This window comes from Microcebus murinus, chromosome 28, assembly GCF_040939455.1.
Source record: "Microcebus murinus isolate Inina chromosome 28, M.murinus_Inina_mat1.0, whole genome shotgun sequence".
In the NCBI taxonomy this organism is placed as follows: domain Eukaryota; kingdom Metazoa; phylum Chordata; class Mammalia; order Primates; family Cheirogaleidae; genus Microcebus; species Microcebus murinus.
This window is the reverse complement of record NC_134131.1, coordinates 6,486,528-6,507,596: the sequence shown is the minus strand read 5'-3', so window position 1 is coordinate 6,507,596 and position 21,069 is coordinate 6,486,528. Positions and strand designations below refer to the sequence as shown.

At 38.7% G+C, this 21,069-nt stretch overlaps 1 protein-coding gene across 2 annotated transcripts in view; it reads left to right on the top strand.

The window, feature by feature from the left end:
• Positions 1-21,069, top strand: part of CNTN3 (contactin 3) — a 304,606-nt gene that overhangs the window by 264,110 nt on the left and 19,427 nt on the right. The window contains exons 14-19 of one of the 2 annotated variants that reach the window (XM_075998483.1): positions 5,457-5,574; positions 6,404-6,562; positions 6,650-6,799; positions 9,035-9,105; positions 10,120-10,354; positions 13,227-13,342. In XM_075998483.1, coding sequence (XP_075854598.1) covers positions 5,457-5,574; positions 6,404-6,562; positions 6,650-6,799; positions 9,035-9,105; positions 10,120-10,354; positions 13,227-13,342 — 849 coding nt within the window. Of the gene's footprint in view, positions 1-5,456; positions 5,575-6,403; positions 6,800-9,034; positions 9,106-10,119; positions 10,355-13,226; positions 13,343-21,069 lie in introns of both variants that reach the window. The other variant, XM_075998482.1, reaches the window with a different exon arrangement.

Genomic DNA, 21,069 nt, shown 5'->3' with positions numbered 1-21,069 from the left:
AATCTGGAAAGTTATGCCTCTTGGCAGACCAGCAGCGGTATTTACATTGAAAATCTTACTAGGGAATTAGTTTTTGCTGATCATGTCTTTAGACTGAAAGGTCACAGTGCATTTGCAATGTTCACAAGGCTCCCCTAATTCCCAATTTTATTTTATACCTTGATTTTTAGCGTATGGTAGATACCACCGTGTCCTTTCGGTCTACTTATAATTAGTGATGATCCACCTGCTTATTTATTTTTACCCGGCATTGGTTATTGCATCGTGTCGTGTTTTCCTTTCAGTGCAGACTAGTTTTAAAATGGCATCAAAAGTTCCATTAGTGTCATTACTTAAGAAAATATAAGGAAAAAGTTAATAAGATCCTCTTCTCTTTCACTTCATACATCCTGGATTTTCCCTTAGCGTTTATTTTCAAAGATGAGTTGGCTTATAAATCCATTTACTTTTAATACCTGTAACTTGTTCTGAAAACGCTATTTGTTTTTTTCTAGGAGAAATCTATATGATTAGATGAAAAAAAAAAGAATTGAATAATAAAGTAATTCTAGCGAAGCGTAGATATTGTAAAAATACAAAAAAAATGAAAGTTTTACTCTCGTTAAGAGGTAAATATGAACTTAAAGTCAGGTGAAGTGAACTTTTCATTTTCTGAGGACAGATGATCAATTTGTGGAGTGAGTGTACTGCTGACATTGCTGTCATCCCACGCCAAGCCCATTGGTAAACTATCACTTTTTTCTGTTGCCAATAGCAAACTGCTTTTCCATTAATGGAGAATTCATGCCTTTCAAGCATTTTAAATATGACAATATTTATAAATGTGTGGTTCAGAGGAATTGTTTAAATTCTCTTTCCTAATTTTCTCTTCAGGATAGATTCTTTCAACAAGTAATTTGTAGTAATGACTGTGTTGACTTCAATTTTGGAGCGTAGTAGCTATGTTAAAGATTAACTATTTGGTCTCATTGAAGCCAACATAGGACTTGCTGCTGTGTTTTTTCTTCAGTGATAAATAAAATACTTACAGAAAAAAAAAAAAATTCAGCAGCCGTCTCCTTCTTGAGTTTCCCAAATAGACTGTGTTCTCCTTGCCTTAGGCCTGTGCATGTGTACACGTGTCCTGGTGTCGGTCATTTTTGTCTTACCCTCTTTTCCTGGATAACTTCTACTTACATTGAAAATCTTAGCTCAAACATCTGTCCACTATCAGGCCGGGCGCTGTGGCTCACGCCTGTAATCCTAGCTCTTGGGAGGCCGAGGCGGGCGGATTGCTCAAGGTCAGGAGTTCAAAACCAGCCTGAGCAAGAGCGAGACCCCGTCTCTACTATAAATAGAAAGAAATTAATTGGCCAACTGATATATATATATAAAATTAGCCGGGCATGGTGGCGCATGCCTGTAGTCCCAGCTACCCGGGAGGCTGAGGCAGAAGGATCACTCGAGCACAGGAGTTTGAGGTTGCTGTGAGCTAGGACGCCACGGCACTCACTCTAGCCTGGGCAACAAAGCGAGACTCTGTCTCAAAAAAAAAAATAAATAAATAAATAAATAAAAAAAAAAAAAAAAAAAAAAAAAAAAAAAAACATCTGTCCACTATCAGTTCACTGAAATCCTAGAAAGTTGTAGATTCCTCTACATACTTTGAGCTTGCATTACATTGTAATTCTACATTGATCTGTGTAGTCCTGTGATTAATGCCCACCTTTCGACTATTCGCTCCACAAACGTAAGGACTCATTTTTCCTTTCTCTTCTTCACCATTGTATTCTTCCCAACAACTAACGTACAGTAGTTGCTTTATAAATAGGTTTTTGAATGGATGATCTTACTTTTAAAAGATAGTGCCTTTGAGAAGGCACTAAAATTTATATGACTTAGGACATTGTCTCCTACTTCTAAAACACCTTTGTGAGTAAGACGCTAGAATAGGCGTCTTCCACTGCCAAAGTTCCTTTTCTGAGTAAATCCGTGGACATCAGTATAGAAAAAAGGACCTGCTTTCTGTAAAACTGCAACTAACGCTGCTGGGCTCTAAGGGGGAAGTTTTAAGTGAAATGATAAAGGAAGAAAAGAAAAGAAAGCTGTGACCGCACCTTCCCAGTTCCGGTCCATTCTGCTTGAGGAAAGGGAGGAAAAAGAAGAGTTTACCAAAATAATACAAAGGCCAACAAACTAATTTAACAGATAATAAAGTATCAGCTTCTTTTATTCAAAGATTATTAGTGTTCTATGTTGTTTTGCTTGAATTATTTTTATACTCTAAAGAATGACAAACATGTTTCTAATTATGTGTAAATATTAGATTCAATTTTATTCATAAGCACACTGAGAAATAATCTATTAAGTACTATTTTAACACATTTTGACTAATTTTGCTTATTTTTTTGTTGACATTTCTCTCCCCATTGTCTTTAGCACGGTTAATCAATAACTACCTATATTCTCTGACAGTGACAGATTGATGGGGTAAGAAATTAGTTTGATATAGATGAAATAAATGAAACTTCCCCTTGGAATTTATTTCCCTTTTTAATCTATTTTTTTAATGTTTTGGAATACTCAGTTATATCTTGATAAGAAATTATAGAATATGATAATAGCACTTTAAGTTATTATTATTAAATGTTTAATTTCTGTGACAGAAATTGGAGTTTGGAATTACAGTCATGCTATTTGACTGCTTCTGCCTATGGTCCTATTAAAAGCTAGGCATTTAGAGGTATAACTGTATATAATCATAATTGCATTTTGATAGCCATTACATTCTAGCAAGAAATTCGCAAATCATAAGCTGATATAGCCCAATGAGTTTTTACAGAAGGAGCATGCTCAAGTGGCCAGCACTGAAATCAAGAAATAGGACATGACCCACCTCCCAAATGCCTTCATAGCACCTCACTCCAGTACAAACCATCTTCCCAAAGGTAACCACAATCTAGACTTTTCATGGGATAGATTACTATCACGCATTCTTTTCCATCTGGTTTATATCCTTCCTGTTTTTTAGACTCAGCCATGTTGATCTACATAGCTATAGTTCATTCATTTTCATGGCCTAATAGTATTTCAGTAAATGAATATTACACTACTTATTTATCTGTGTTACTATGATGTTTCCATTTTTTAGCTATTATGGATAATAGCTATGAACATTCTTATACATGTCTTTTGGTAGACATAGAGACACAGTCCTGTAGGGTGTGTACTTAGGAATGAAATTGATGGGTCATAGCTTCTGCATGTATTCTGCCTTAGTAGATACTTACAAACAGTTTTCCAGAGTATTTGTACCGATCTACACTCCCTTCGGCAATACGAGTTCCAGTTTCACATCTTCTTGAAAATGTCTTGTCTCTTTCATTTCGGAGTTATATACACATGATGTGTTCCATGTGAATTAATTTAACCTTTATTAATTAAACTTTCTAAATTTTTAAACATAACCTTTTTCACCTTATTAACCTAAATTGGGTTTACATCCTAGAGAGCAAGGGCCATGCGCTGGATGTGTTTTTGTTAAGATGAATGTTGCCTCTATAGAGTGCTCCACTAAAAGGCAGTAGATAGAGTAGGAGAGAAATCCTAAGAAGAGGAACAATACAAATATATTTTATCGAGAGAGCCATACATTTAGCAGAGGATCCCTCTTGATTTTTGTTAAATTTCAGTTTCGATTTATGTATTCATACACTCAACTCCATGTTGGTGCTAAAAAAAAAAATCGTTGCTTTCCATTGTCTACATGTTGTAGTTAACAGCTTCCTGTTTTTACTCTGTAGTGTAAAAGGATAATTAGAAGTTATATTTCCCCTGATGGTGAGCCTGACTGCATTCCTTTAGGAAGATGGTTTTGTTTTTTATATCTAGCTAAGTTATTTCTCTCTCTTCACCCACCAGTGCCCAAAGTGAACAGAAGCAGCAAGCCCAACACCAAACTCTTCCTTAACTCCTTAAAGAAACAGAGCCAGCCAGTGTGCCTAAAAGGTACATCCAGGTGTCTAAGGACATAAAGAAAACCCAGTTGCAATTCTCTTTTACCCAGTTGCTTTCTAAATAAGCAAATAAAGGTTGGGAAGAGTAACAGCCTCACCCCAATGCCTTGATGGCATTTAATAGTAAAAGCTCTTCACTGAAAATAAGAGATTTCTATAGAAATGATAATCAACCCCCTGGGAGTATATGGAGCTCATAAAACCCGAATTTCTAAAGGTCAGCAAGCTTGAAAGGTTTTGTCCTGAGGATAAATTTCTAAATAGCCCTGAGGAGAAAGAGAGTGAGCGAGCGAGGGCGGGAAGGAAAAAAAAGTTGAACTGGATGAAAGTCAAACATGCAAACTTAACAGTTTTTGGATTATCATTTAATTACAACCATCAATCACTTCACATCTGTCTTCTCTCAGTACTCAAGAAATTTCATCTAAAGCCATACTATCCAACCAACACAGCATGTATAGCCCATTAAGGATGGGAAGAAATATTTAAAAAATTATCCTGTAGAAGATTTTAGGAAATTAACCTAAAAAACAGGATAGTAGAGTGCATCTTTGGGCAAATACTAGGAAAACCCATAGTAAAATAATCCTTTTAATTAATAAGATAAACATGTTCTGTTTCTTCCTCTGTACCAGTTTAGCTGTGAACATGGTGATCATTTTCAAAGGGCTTTGCTTTCCAAATCAGTTTATTTCAAGCCCTATTTATACTAATGTATGAAACTGGTCTGCAGTTAGTCATTTTATGAACATGATTTTACATTCTTTTAAAATGAGGTCCATTTAATGTTGAGCTTTTGGAAATGCGTTTGCTCTGTCAATTGGCTCTTAGGAAATCCCAGCAAATGTCCTTATGGACAGCTGTTGTTATTTTTAAGATTTAAACTATTTTAATTTCTTTCCATCGAGGGGTTCATACTGACTGTCCCAAAATTTTGTAGCCAAGGAATTAAACGGCTTTAGGCTTTTTAAGCTCCGGTGTGTTCAATAAAGTGTTTCAACTGTGGCAATCCCCTTGTGGTGCTGCATTCATCTCCCACTGTATACCTACATGCTTCCCTCTTCTTCTCAGGCAGATAATTGCAAAGGGGTTGGAACCAGAGAAAAGAGTTGAACTGGTGCTGAGCAGTGGATATAAAAAAAAAAAAGTGTCACCCTGGTGGAAGTGAATAGACTCTGAGACTATAATCTCTGCTCTTATTTATTTCTAAAACCATAAATGCCCAGGGGGGAAGCTTGTTGTTTATTTGTCTACAGAAATCTTTGTCTGCAGTCATGTATGGTTTTTAACTGGTTTTTATTTCCATACATTCTATTGTAGCAGTCTTCTGTCTTGTACCACCTTGTTGTCTTTTTTCTCTCTGAATACGGATTTCATCGCAATGTTGTTGTTGGCCATAGCCTTCAAGATTCTTTGTGCTTTTAAAATAACAGTTTGTCCATTACCTGTTTTTTCCAACAGAGTTCATCTGGCGATTTAATGATCAGAAACATTCAGCTGAAACACAGTGGGAAATACGTTTGTATGGTGCAAACTGCAGTGGACAGTGTTTCATCTGCTGCCGACCTCATAGTAAGAGGTAAACATTAGTGCCTTCCCGTGTGTTTTTAACTTCACATCTTAACTGAGCATTCTGCACCGGATGAAAAACCATGATGAGATAGCACATGAGCATAGGAGTTATAATATTGGTTTGACCCCCCACCCCAGAACAGAGACTACGACAAGAAGGATAGGTGCTAATTCAAAGAAATCAAAATCTCAGCTCTGCCCTTCAAATAGCTCTCACTGTAATTGGCATGCCACAGCTGCTGCCAGGCTGATGTGTTTTTGAGCATGCCATTAATTCCGCGATTGTATTCGATACGAGAGACAATACCGCGCATTTGTGTGCCTGCTTCCAAAAGAATCTGGTTTATTTGGAATGTCTGGGGAAATTTGCCAACCTGAGCTACTGTCCAGAGTGCTGATTTGTTACTGGGCTGAAAAATGACCAGAATGCTTCATAGAATAAAACACCTCTAGCTAACAGATTGGGAAACACAGAGGTGTGCCCGTGGAAAGGCATCACACCAAAAGTAAAGGACACTGAATTTGGAAAGGTACGGAAATCCTGCTGAACAGAGGCCTCAAAAAGCAGGTGTCATCTGCAATCAGGGAGTAGTATTATGGTTTGGGAATTACTGCATCACATCCAGATTTAACATCATATAACAGAAAGGTATGTGTGTGGGGGGGGTGGAGGAGGGAAGGGTTTTGAAAGGTAAATGGCCTTTTTTCCTAAGTGCTTTTGAAATTGGGATCAGCTGGAGGTATTGAAGGGGTCACGTGATGTTCTCTTCCCTTTGGTAGAAGAGGATGACATTTATGAAAGTGCTATGCACTGCTTGCATTTGTGCCTTGCTTAGGTTCACCTGGGCCACCAGAAAATGTGAAGGTAGACGAAATTACAGATACAACAGCCCAACTCTCTTGGAAAGAAGGTACAGACAACCATAGCCCAGTTCTGTCATATTCTATCCAGGCGAGGACACCCTTCTCCGTGGGCTGGCAAACCGTCACAACAGGTAAAGGGGGAAGAGGAAGATGTACATGGATTTCAGGTCAGTGCTACGGCGTGCAGACTCTTACCTCTCTGAAACATTCCTTGGCAGTGCCCGAGGTCATCGGCGGGAAAACGTACACAGCCACTGTGGTCGAGTTAAACCCATGGGTGGAATACGAATTCCGGGTTGTAGCCAGTAACAAAATTGGAGGTGGAGAACCCAGTTTACCCTCAGAAAAAGTAAGAACTGAAGAGGCAGGTTAGTGTTTTTGTTTTCTGAGTAATGGGTTAATAGATGTCCCCGGGTGTGTATTTTCCTTTCCCCTGACTCTGAGCTCCAGGCCAGCAGGTGCTGAGCCTCAATGATGCGTTGTCACGGTGACATAGTAAAGACTCAGCCCTTGCGGTCCACCCTGATTACTGGACATCGCTTATTAGAATTCTTAGCCAGAAAGAGGCATAGAAACCTTCTCTTTAAACACATGAGAATAAATGGCATTTTGGTAGTATGTTTAGGAACACAAAAGGAAAAGGATTATTGAGAAAACTTAGCCAACAGCCAAGTTGGCTAAGTTCATCTGTCAAATATTAGTAACTTGTTTTATAAACGGGGCAAAGATCGAAAGTGTCCTTGTTCCTCCCTTTGCACACAGTCCCAGAATGCAAAATGAATGAAAGATGGGCTTTCTGTTCTCTAGAATCAATTATATTTCCTCTTTCCTTCTTGATTTTCACCTTCAGTGTGCTAAAACTTTGCTTGAATAGCCCATAATGCTTCTTCAATAAATGTATCTCTGGAAGGATCCCTGTCCGTTTGTTTACTTTTCCAACCATAAGATTTCCCTGAAGGTCCACATTTTATTCTATTAGCATAATAACAAAGTTAAGTTTTTAAAAAATAATAATAAGCCATTGTTTCAATTATCTGACCTTTCTAATGGCAGGACTGGCCATATGGCATTTGTCAAGAGAAACATGTGTTAAGTGATTCTGATATAGGGTGACATTTCCAAGAGTTCAGTTCATCGTAAACGATCATTAGTGCATGTTGAGTGAATATGTTTTTGTCACTTAAGGTTATAATTACTATCTGACATAGTTACCCTGTTAACAGGGGAAGTGCTGTTTTCATTTATAACAAGCATTGACAAATTGGTAGGATAATGACATTTGGGAGTTGTGCAGCTAGGAAATCTCATTCTGCCACCATGCTCAGTGAATGAGCCTAAGCAAGTGATGAATAGGTATATTTTGTCCCCTCAAGTGTTAAATTAAGAGAGAATCATTGTTAAGAATTTATACATGAGGCAACCATTATTATATAGACCATTAGACTTCTTTTATAAGTCTAAAAATATCCTAACATCAAAACTCAGAATTAGAAAGTGTACATAGCGTCACATTATAGAGACAGCTGAAGAGACAAAGGGACTTCTCTTTTCAAAATCTGTAATATTAGTTAATATTAACTGAAATGATGTTTGAAATAGAGCTGGTGTATCACTCTAGGAACTAAGCTAAGATAGAAGTCATAGAATGTGTTTCATTAATTTTAATGATGCTGTTTTACTCAGGACAATGCACATGATGTTTGTGCTAGGTGACATGGGACGTAGGGGAGCTGAGCCTGTCCTGGTGTTCTGGTCATTTGTTCACACCACATGCATGTAGGGAGTGTCTACCACGTGCTCAGAGCCTTCTAGAGATTGCAAGTCCAGCTGTGAACACAACAAAGACTCACCTTCCTGAAACTTATATTCTACTCATGTCATAGAGTTTACTATTCCTAAAGTTCCCAGTGTACATGAGAACCCTGATGCCCACGAGAGATTTCTATAGATTCCCTCATAACGAGATTCAAGGGTTCAAGTCTGGGTCATTCTTATATAAAGCAATGTTGTTCTGAGAATTATATCTTTACTTGAAATAGTCGCAAGTTAAATGTTCATGCTAGATTGATTTCTCATCATCCCTCCTGGTGAGTCACCTTTCCTTGTTTTACTGACTTGCATACTTTTTGCAAAGTATCTTCCAAATGGGACACATTTTTGTGTTGGAGAGATTTTGAATCTTTCAGAATTTCATGCAAAAATATAAATTGCTTCATGATCTCATCAAAGATGTATATACACGTATGTAACATGTATGTGTATATATACACACATAAACACATATATATGGATATATAATGTGTCAAGGGTGAAATTATTTTAAGTATTAAAATGCTGGAAACTCAGACTTGTGGGGAGGAGGAAAGGGCATTTATTGAAACCTTAAAATCTGTACCCCCATAATATGCCAAAATAAAAAAAAAATAAAAAATAATGTGAATGGGAAAAAAAAAAGATACAAGCTGGAGAAAAATACTTGTGAAAATAAAGCCTTCTCTTTCAGAAAGCAAAAAAAATAAATAAATAAGCATCGTTGAGTCTTCTTTCAGATAAGTATTACTAAACGCACATATGGTTTCGTCTCTGTTTCCTGGCCCACGCAGTTCCAGAAGTGCCGCCTTCCGAAGTCAATGGAGGAGGTGGAAGCCGGTCTGAGCTCGTGATAACCTGGGATGTAAGTGTTTGGGCAGCGCCTGCCCTGCCAGATTGTTGCTATCCCCACGATCTTCACGGCCTCCTGGGCGGTGCTGGTGCTGCTGGTGCTGGTGGTAGTGGTTGCACTTGTAGCCCCAGTATTTTTGATGCCTCCTCTGTGTGCCAACCATTGCTCCTAGCATTGACCATATATTTTCCTCATTTCATGCCTGCGGCATTTTATTGGCTCAGAGATAATACATAATTGCTCAGGGTCACCTGGCTGGCAAACACAGGGACGAGAGTCATGTCCAGGCTGCTTCCTCTCGAGCTTCCCTCACGGATCTGTGAGCAGCCCCGCACCACCCAACAGGTGACCCACTTACCCCAGCAGGCGCCTGCTTCTCAGTGTCTTTCCTGGCCATTCTCTCAGCCCTCGCTTTATGTCATGATTTCACAAATTTTACAAAGTTTAGTTAACAGGTTTAAAGTCAGTAGGTACCAGAATGATAGTATTATTTGAAGATGTGGATGAAAAAAATGAAACATCAAGAGATTGTGATGGAGTATCAACAAAAATTTTTAACATGACTCAAGTACAGCTTGTTTAACTAATTAAGAAATTAGTATTTAATTCTCTTCTTTCTAGTTTTACTCCTTTGTACTTAATCTTATTACATCAGTGTTTCTTTCCATAAAGTCAACATTAAGTGTTAGATCATTTTTATTTGATTTAAGAGATCAGATATATTCCACTGCAAGTATGTCTTGTAATTATAAACCCAGACTTGGGCCATAAGATGCTAAGACTATCTGAATAAACATGGAAAATTACAGTCCATTACCTGGATAGCTATGAAAGGTGCCTCTGTCAGTTTAAAAGCAGCTGACGTGACTCTCCCATCAATGTTTTTCTCTTTTTTTTTTATTCAACTTCTTAATACGATATCAATTATTATTTGATGATTTTTATAAATGAGTGTGGATTATAGCTCCATTCATTTCTGCCTTGCACTCGAATGGAAGGGTGATTCAGTATGTCTTTTCTTTATAGCCAGTCCCTGAAGAACTACAGAATGGTGAAGGTTTTGGGTACGTTGTTGCTTTCCGCCCTCTTGGGGTCACCACCTGGATCCAGACAGTGGTGACATCCCCCGATACCCCAAGATATGTCTTTAGGAACGAAAGCATCATGCCATTTTCACCATACGAAGTCAAAGTGGGTGTTTACAACAACAAAGGTGAAGGACCGTTTAGCCCAGTGACAACAGTGTTCTCTGCAGAAGAAGGTACGGAAAACATGATTATGTATCAGTTCCATCCTAATAAACCATTTGGTTTGGAAGTTCCAGAAATTTCCAGAAAAACAATTTGCAAGTTCTTTGTGACTTTAGATATATTTTTCCAAAAGAACAATGACCAAAGTTATGGTTCTATTCCCAGTTCAGGTCATAAAGACCACCCATAACTGACTTGAAGCATAAGGCCTAATAGTTTCCATAGCAGTAGTACTAGTTTATGTTCCCCCAAAAATAGACCTGCCATTATATCCAGCAACCCCACTGCTGGGTACTTTCCCAGAGGAAAAGAAGTTATTTTATTAAAAAGGCACCTGTGCATGAATGTTTATCTCAGCACAATTCATAATTGCAAAGATGTGGCACCAACATAAGTGCCCATCAATTGATGAGTGGATAAAGAAAATGTGGTATATATACACCACAGATTATTACTCAGCCATAAAAGGGGATGAAATAATGTCTTTTGCAGCAACTTGGATGGAAGTGGAGACCATTATCCTAAATGAAGTATCTCAGGAATGGAAAAACAAACATCACATGTTTTCACTTATAAGTGGGAACTAAACAAAAGATATATATGGTCATAAAGGGGTATAATGGGCATCAAAAACTAAGAAGGGGGAGGGTAGGAGAAGGGCTGAGAGATACAAGTCTACCTGTCAAGTACAATGTACACTGTTCTGGTGACGGGTAAAGCCCTGACTTCAGCATGGTACAATTCATCCGTGTAACAAAAACCACTTGTAACCCTTAAATTTGGGGCAATAAAAAAAGACTTAATGGATACTTAGAGGATGTAATGATTAGTTAAAAACCTGTTTATGCAGAATACATCCTGTGTTCCAGTTTGTAAAGCAGAGAACAGCACAACCTTCCCTGGGGGGTAAAAATAATATGCTCCCTTGGAGTTACCCTAGTCCGAAGTTTTGCGGTGGTTCCTATGACCTAAGAAAGAACGTTAGCAAATGGACAGTGAGGACCAGAAGTATAACATTCTAGATGTGGAATGAATTCCAACTGGCGTAGATTATACATGCTTCACTCTGGTCCTATTCCATCCCTCTGCCTTTCCTTTGTACCTGCCCCAGATATTGAAATGCATACATGGTTTCTTAAGATCATTTTAGAAAAAAATAATGAAGTTAGGAGAATCATACTAAATTGTTGTTTTTTTAGATCATTGACAACTGAATATTGGCTGTTGCATGTAGTTCTCACTATTAAAAATGGCAGGAGCTAACATGTATTGAATGCTTACCATCTGCCAGACATTACCTAATTTGAATTTTCAAATGACAAATAAAGTAGAGGTACTGTTATTATTTCCCATTTACAAATGATAAGAAGGGAACTTTGAGAAATAGATTAATAAATATGCCCAAACCCTAATAGTATGTGGTAGAACCAGTATTTTAACCAAGGGTCTTTGCACTTTTACCCACTCTGAGCTCATTAAATGTAATATCGTTTGTGCCCCTCACCCTCCAGACCTGACAATAAATTGCAAAAAGTGCTCAACAGTTGTCATCCCTAAAAATAAGTACAGTCAATTTTTCTTAAGATCACCACCTTTATTGTCTTATCATTTTCCCTTGAGTTCTAAGAGGAATGAAAATCACAGATATTGTAAAAGTCCTTGCAAAAGAAATAGTCTTAAATTCATCGACACACCCCATTCTGACAGCTTTCAGGGATTACAGGAGCAGGTTGGGGGCTGGGAAGAGATGACATTGCCCAGGGAGTTTTCAGACACTGCCCCATGCATCCAGGACCTGGGGGCTGGCAGCTGGAAGAGAGAGACAGCCATGGCCTTCTACCCATTCTCAGCTCCTTCACTTTCCTTCTCTTGTTACCATTCTTTCCCCTACTGGCGAATTAGTTAAAAGTCTTTCTGTTCAAACACCAGAAACAGGTTCAGCTATCGTAAGAAAAAAAAAACAAAAGATTTATTGGGAATATATTAGGATATCTCGTTCAATCAAGGAGAGGGTTAAATAGCAAACATCATGGAGAACCTTAATCAGAGAAGCTCCAGGGCCTCCGAAAATGGTCCTCTGCTGCAGAGCACCTGCCCCAGATTGATTGGCCCCAAGTACTCCTCGTCTCTCCAAACCAAGTTTCAAATTCTCAGGAGAGAAAATCTAATAGGCCCATCCTCAGACCAGGAATCGATCTCAGCATCAATCAGCCATGGCCAGGGAGCAGGATCATTTAACACAGACATGGATATTGGACATGGGGAGGTTCCTGCTCAGAGCTGTGTTCTGAGAGGGGAGAATCACTTTGAACCCCAAGAGTGTTCCCTACAGAGGGGATCTTACTGTGCAAACCACGTGCATGTCTATCTGCTCCTTGAGAAGAGCGGGCCACCCATCTCCTTTGAGTGTGTCCCTTCTGTGTGATTAGACTGAAGAAGGCACTCACTCCATACTTACTGAGAAAACAGACTTTACTTAACTTTGACCTTTGTTTGGCAAAACAAAAAATAAGCAGTGTTTATGGGCATAGGAGTTTCCAAGCAGCATATGTAAATCAGAGGGGAGGGAAATAAAGACAAGGTGGAGGGAACAAAGAGAACAAAGGGAAGAAAAGGAAGATACCAACAAAGAAGTACGGGGAAGAAAGTACAGGTTGCCACAGCTACTTAGCAAGAAAAAGCCTGTGGCTGATTTGCCATCTCTTCCTAGGTAGTGGAAATGGACCATTGCATATATTTTCAAGACATGTTGCATGTTTTCTAATATTCTATAAAATTTTCAAATATGTTAAAATGCTTTTATAAAAAAATAAGAATTTTAATAGACTTTTTGAAGTTAACTGCCAAAATTATCACTATGCTTCAATTTCTGTTTCCAAACAGAGCCTACAGTGGCCCCCTCTCGAGTCTCTGCAAATAGCCTGTCTTCCTCAGAAATCGAAGTTTCATGGAACACCATTCCGTGGAAGTTGAGCAATGGACACTTACTTGGCTATGAGGTGATTTCTTTTAAAATTAACTTGTGTACGTATGTTACCATGCTACCTTGTCTCCTTGCGCTTAAAATTCTTCTTCACAATGACATCTTAGGAAATCTGTCTTTGGTTGAAATTTTACTTTCCAGCACATTATTCCATCTGCCGATCAATGGATACTGAATTTAACTCAGCCAGTTGAATAGAAATAACATTAGCTGGGGTAGAAAAGAAACAACAACAAAAAGAATATGGAGGGAGATCACGTATCACATGGGCCAAATCTTTTAGATGGGTAAACTAAAATATGAGGACAAAATTGAACAGTAATATTGAATTGTAATGCTAGGTTCTTACGATATTTATGTCCTTAGGGTATCACTGTTCCCTCCAGCTCTTTGTGTTACTTTCTTGAAGGCCTTTTACATTGTGGGATTCTCTTCCACTTGGACAGTGCCCCAGATTTTGTAGCGAACAGCTGCAGAGAACTGGAAGCAGTTAAGCTAAGAACATACAGAATAAATAAAATCTTAAGGAGATTTTTGTCAACAGTGGTGATACTGTAGGAATCAGCATGGCACCAGGATGGCCCTTTGATCAATGGCAAATGCTCTGTATACTGTTAAGCTGAGGCAGTCAGATTCTCATTTGATATATGTAAGTAAGAAATAATAGTGATTTTAGTTAGTGAGTTTAAGAGCTCACTTCAGGCTTCTCAAGCTACAGCCATGGGCAAGCAGGACAGAGCTGGTCTGCAGAAATGAGACGGAGCAAGTCTACTGCCAGGCGTCCCCTAACGAATGAAGGAGACAAAATTCCATGGAGCCTTCAAGGGAGAAAAATAGAATAGCTCTTTGACAATCGTCCAGCTCTCAAGTGGCCTGGCTGTCTTCCTTTTTATGATTCTATCTTCCCCTTCTTTTTGGTAAATTCCCTTCATATTTGAACCGCCCTAAGAGAGTTTCCCTTCCTTGTAACCAAACAAGCGTTGACTTGAGTGAATATTAACAAATGAAATGGAGAAGGGATATTATATAAAGCAGTGATTCTCAAAGTATGGACCATAAACCAAAGACACCACAGCTACGTGAGTTATCTGAATTTATTGTTAAAAGTGAGCCCCCAGAACTCTCCCTGGATCCACTGAATCCAAACACCTGGGACTAGGTCTTGTTAATGTATATTTTGAGTAAATATCCATAAGGAAACAGACATCTTCCTGCACACTGAAATATGAGAAACACTGGTGGTGACATAGAGAGATGTGATCGGAGAGAGTCACCTGGACTTGAAGAGAGGAAAGTGGGAATGACGGAGTGAAACACCGCATGCATAGAGCAAACAACCCGGTCAGCTTTTAAAGGAAGCCCAGAACAGTTGTGTGGAAGATCCTTTTAATCCCATGATGGTGGGTGTAAGCAGTGAAAGAGGATGTGGGTCCAGCAGTTGGTCCCCAGTTGCTAGAAAATGGGCAATGGCATTGACAGGGAAGGTAAGTGGGTGGAAAGAACACAGTAGTGAGGGAGTATGACCTCGAGTGCGGAGCTGTATTTGCCATGGCAAATCCCAGTTCTGCCACTTTCCAACTGCGTTGGGAAAGTTGCACAAACTCCAGAGCCTCAGTTTCCTCACCTGCCAAACGGGGACAACAACAGGGACAACAACATTTGCCTCATTAGAGGATTGAAGGAGGTTAGATGTGCCCTTTTATGAGCCATATGGCAGCATCACAATTCCTGGCCTGCTTGTGACTTGTGGAATAGTTAAGAGCAATAAATGAGAGGACATACATAAATGGCTTGCAAGATGCCAAGCATGACAAGAGTGTTAGCAGTTGCAGGTGATTGTTGGACAGCTTCAGGCAGGGAGGTGTTGATTTTCCAATATAGTCATACATCACTTAATGACATTTCAGTACATGATGGACTGCATAGGTAACAGGGGTCCCATATTTTTACTGTATCTTTTCTATGTTTAGATACATTTAGATACACAAATAAATACTTACCATTGTGTTACAACTGCCTACAGTATTCAGGATAGTTTAAGTGCTGCACAGGTTTGTAGCTTAGGAGCAATGGGCCATATTACATAGCCTAAGTGTGTATAGTAGGATGTCAATATCTGTGTTTGTTTTATACACCCTATGATGTTCATACAGCAACAAATTCACCTAACAATGCATTTCTAAGGACATGTCCCCATGGTTAAGTGACATGTGACTCTATATAAATTTAAGATTATAACAAATCATCCAGATAAAGATATTTTATAAGAGAGTACAATTACAACATTGTTTGTCATGCAAGGCAAAACAGTTTAATGGGAACAAAATCAAAGAATCGTCGTAGAGCTGTCATAGTGTCTAGTTAAGTCTACAGTGTTTTAGAATTAGGCAGACCTGCATTCAAGTCTGCTAGATTAGCATATAAAGTCCACATGGGGCAGGCAACTCTGCCTGTTTGTTCACGTGTGTATATCAAGTGCCTAGAGTAGTATGTGGCACACGTGAGATGTGCACAAATGATGTATTGATGGAACAAATGAAGTTTTGGCTCTGCTATCCTACTGCTGTATGTCCTTGAGCAAGTTCCTAAAGCTCTCCAAGGCACAGTTAAAATAGAGATAATAATAGTCAATAACTCACAGCATCGTGTGAGAATTAAATGAGATAAAGCAGCCATTGTCGAAATGGTCCAAAGAGACTTGTGCTTCCACTTTTCTCTGTTTTGAATATTGAGCTTTGGGATGACATTACACTGAAAGAACAGAAATTGAAAGCCATTGAAGTAATATAGGAACACTTAGCACAATCCCAGTGTGAGACCTCGTGGCTGTAGTTTCTGGTGGTGCCGGTGTTGCCATTTAAAGTGGGAGGCAAGGCCGGGCGCGGTGGCTCACGCCTGTAACCCTAGCACTCTGGGAGGCCAAGGCGGGTGGATTGCTTGAGGTCAGGAGTTCAAAACCAGCCTGAGCAAGAGCGAGACCCCGTCTCTACTAAAACTAGAAAGAAATGAATTGGCCAACTAAAAATATATATACAAAAAATGAGCTGGGCATGGTGGCGCATGCCTGTAGTCCCAGCTACCCGGGAGGCTGAGGCAGGAGGATCGCTTGAGCCCAGGAGTTTGAGGTTGCTGTGAGTTAGGCTGACGCCACAGCACTCACTCTAGCCTGGGCAACAAAGCGAGACTCTGTCTCAAAAAATAAATAAATAAAGTGGGAGGCAAAACAAACAAACAAAAAACAATAAGAAGAGCTGAGAAAAATAGGACTTTTCTTGAAGTTAATTACAGGTTGCAATGCATTGCATCTTGCCTATGTGTGTAAAGGGTAGCAAACAGAATGTCCAAATGTAGTGTTAAACAGTAGCGAAAGGAAACACCCATTAAAAATTTCTTCCTCAAGTGCTTGGGAAGCATAAAGAGAAAGGAAACAAGCTGTGAGAAAGAAGTACTAATTGTGAAAATCTTAGGAAATAATTCATGCAATTCAACCAAGATAAAAAATATGTCCTTTCCTAGTTGCAGTAATGATTTAAAAATTAACCTGGGGGGAAAAATGACTTAGCAGAGCATTTAATTATCAGTCATGTGGCTAACTTTCAGGGTTGTAGTTTCCCCAGTTTGGCTTTAAAATTGTTAATAGCTCCTGCCTTTCTCTCATCTCAGCGCGGGTTGATCATGTGCCATGTGGCATGCGGCGCACACATCATCATTAGCATCTAGACTAATTTTCTTTCTGATTTGACCAAGCAGTAGTTGAGAAGCTCATTTCCCTGGGCTCCAATTTATTTTATCTGCTAAGCCGTTACACTCAGGCTCAGATCTTTCTGGTGCCCTTTCGGATAGGAACAAGAGATGCAGACGTGATTAAGAAGAGACAGGAGCCTTGAAATTCATGAACGGTGGGTGCCTGAGGAATGAGAGCCCCCAACTTCTAGCACAGCATAAGCAGTCCTTTTCTTTAAAGTCATTTTATGGTTTCAAAGAATAAAAAGTGGGAGAATGACCTTGATAAGTGATTGAAACAAGTCTAATGAATGTGAAATGATACAGATTAGTGTATCTTGGGGGGAACCCATATATATATATATATATATATATATATATATATATATATATATATATATATTTTAATTTAGCAGAAGAACATGCTATTGTGCTATAACAGAATGCCAAACTGAAACTTCACTGTTGCCTTCTTCCAGCCTCCTGTTCCAAACACCTGTACAGAATGTGGTCGGTTCCTAATATTTTAATTAGAATGGAAAAAGATGTCAAATATTTGAGTACTTTTTTTTGAGAATGTGAAAATCCCATTGGAAAACAACATATGCATTGAGTCCAATTCCCTGCAATTGAGCAAAGAATTAACTTCATCCTAGCACAAGTCGAATAGATATGCTTAAACTGAAATACAGACCATTGAAACATATTTAAGTAAACATGAGGCAGGCAAAAATGCACTCAAGGAGTGTAATGCAGACTCCCAAAGTGTGTGCAATGGCTGGTTACAATGGAGTGGGGTTGCCCAAATGGTGCTTATAAGGCAGAGATATCTCCTACCAAAGTGTGGTTCAGCAGTGAGGGATGCAGGGAAATAAATATCCCAGCTCCTCTTTCCACCCTCCCATCTCCTGCCTCCTATTAGCTATATCTAGCGAGAAACCAGAAGGCAAAGGAGCTGGATAACATAGTTCAAACTGGCCAGCCTCTCCAGGGCTGAGCACAGAGGAAAGAAGAGAAGATAGATCTGGATTTGTCTTCTGAAAAGAACTGTAATGCACATTTGCCTGGCTTCTATTTATTTAAATGTGTCTGGTCTAACAGCTAAGCTAAAATATTTGTCTCTCTGAAAATCTGTAAGTCTAAACATAATTATTTTGGTCTATTAAGAGTATTTCCAAATTAATACCTGTTCTTTAATGGCTAAAAAATGTGCCATTTTTTCGATACATTATTTTTTGTGAACTGTATTTTATTTTAAGTTTAAATTAAGTAAAATCTCTGATGCAATGATATTAAGGACTCCTCAGAGCAGCAACATTCATTTTTGGAATAACCAAATTACTTGCAGAAATAGAGATAGCATTTTTAATCCTGACAAATTCCTCAACTTTGTTTCTGTTTACTTACCCAGATAAAAATATATTGCCTTGTGAAGTGTTTTCATGATTCTGAGGCAAAAAAACCTATATTCTCTTATCAGGAAATTGGAAATTTGGCCCGGTGCAGTGGCTCACACCTGTAATCCTAGCACTCTGGAAGGCTGAGGTGGAAGGATCGCTCCAGGTCAGGAGTTCGAGACTGACCCGAGCAAGAGCAAGACACCATCTCTACCAAAAATAGAAAGAAATCAGTTAAGCAACTAAAAATATATAGAAAAAATTAGCCAGGTATGGTGGTGCATGGCTATAGTCCCAGCCACTCAGGAGGCTGAGCCAGGAGGATCACTTGAGCCCAGGAGTTTGACGTTGCTGTGAGCTAGGCTGATGCCACAGCACTCTAGCATGTGCAACAGAACAAGACTCTGTCTCCAGAAAGGAACAAAAACCTAATTGGAGTTTTGGTGTTTAATAGATTCCTGGATTATTAGAACCTGGATACTTAGCTTGTTGAATCTCTCAGTAGGAAGGAGGGGGTCATGTTTAAACTGTGTTTGTTCAAGTAATTCAATGATTCAGCAATATTTTTGTCACTTCAACTCACATTTAAAAGTTTTTAATGGACAAATAATGATTGTACATATTCATAAGGTACATAGTGATGTTTAGATACATAAAATTTATAATGATAAAATTGGGATAATTAGTATATCCAACATCTCAAATATTTATCATTTCTTAGTGTTGGGAACACTCAATATCCTTCACCTAGCTATTTTAAACTATATAATACATTCTTGAGAGCTTAGTGTTCAGGCTTTGCTCTGAGTCATAGAGCTATAGTGATAACCAAAACAGATAAGCCCCTATCTCAGGTATGTGACTCCACCTTTCTTTCCCATTCTGTCAGTTGAAGTCCCTATCTATTATGATGGTGCTATTTATCATTTTGTTTAGATCAAGTAGGGCTTGCTTTATGAATCTGAGCTCACCTTTTGTTAAGTGGATAAATATTTAATATTATTATGTCTTCTTATTGAATTGTTCCCTTCACCATTATATATTGACCATCTTTGTCTTTCTTTACTTTTGCTGATTTGAAATCTATGTTATCTGATATGAGAATGGCTACACCAGCTTTCTTTTGGTTTCCATTTGCATGGAATATCGTCTTTCATCTTTTTACCTTGAGTCTGAATGAGTTCTTGTGGGTTAGATGTGTTTCCTGGGGACGACAGATACTTGGCTTGTACTTTTTTATCCATTCAGCCAGCTTGTATCTCTTGAGTGGGGAGTTCAAGCCATTCACATTTGTTGAAGGAAATGATAAGTGGGGTGGATTTCTATTCATCTTGTTAAGTAGAGCTTCATTGTTTTGTTTTACCTTTTGAGCCATTATGGTATCTTGGCTCTGATATTTAGATTCTTGTGGATGTCTATTGTGCTGATTCGTGTTTAATGTAGTCTTGAGTACTTCCTGCAGGGAAGCTCTCTGTTCTTGACAATGTCCCTCAGTGTTTGCTTGTGTGAAAAATATTTATTTACCTCTCATATAAGAAACCTAGTTTTGTAGGATACAAAATTCTAGGCTGGCCATTATTCTGTTTGAGAAGACTCAGAATGGGGCCTCAATCTCTTCTGGCTTTTAAGATCTCAGAACAGCAGTCTTCAATTAGTCTGATGTGTTTTCCTTTGTAGGTTATGTGCTGTTTTCATCTTATAGCTCATAGGAGTGCCTTTATCATGTTTGATTTGGCCGGTCTGATTACTATGTATTGTGGTGATTGCCTCTTCACCATGAATCTCTCTGGGGACTTTTGAGCTTCTTGCACTTCGATACCTAGATTGCTATTAAGGCCAGGGAAGTTTTCCTCAATCATTTCCTCAAATAGGTTTTCCAACCCTTGTGTATTTTCTTCCTCTCCCTCAGAGATGCCTGTGATTATTATGTTAGGCATTATGTTAGGCATCTTTACATAATTCCATATTTATTGTAGGTTTTGTTTCTTCCTCTTGTTTTTCAAATCCTTCTCTTTGAATGATTTGTTTAACTCAAAGTTGTTTTCTTCAAGCTCTGAGATTCTTTCTTCTACCTAATCTAGCCTATTCTCAAGGCTTTCTACTGTGTTTTGTATATCCTTCAGTGAATTTTTCATTTCCAGAAATTCTACTTTATTGTTTTAAGTGATTCAACTTCCTTAGTAAAGTTTACATTTATTTCTTGCATTGTTTTTGTAGTTTATTTGTATTGGGTTTCTATTTTCTCTTGTATTTCATTGAGCTTCCTTAGAATCCATATCCAGATTTCTTCATCTGTCCTTTCAATCTTTTAATTTTGGTTGGTATCCATTGGTAAGGAGTTACTTTTTTCTTTTGAGGGTGTCCTTTTGTTCTGATTTTTCATGTTGCTGCAGTTTTCTTTTGCTGATTCCTTCTCATCTGGCCTTTCGATTGAGACCTGGGTATGCTAGACCTGGCTTATGGATCTGTCTCTGGGTCCCTGAAGATGATCCCTGAGCATGCCAGGGAGAGGAGTGCTGGTGCTGAGTTGCCTGTGGTGTGTTCTAGCAGGTGTGGTATACCTCTTGGGTTACCTCTGACCTGCTGTCTTCACCTCTACCTACCAATGTGTAGTGAGTTAGAT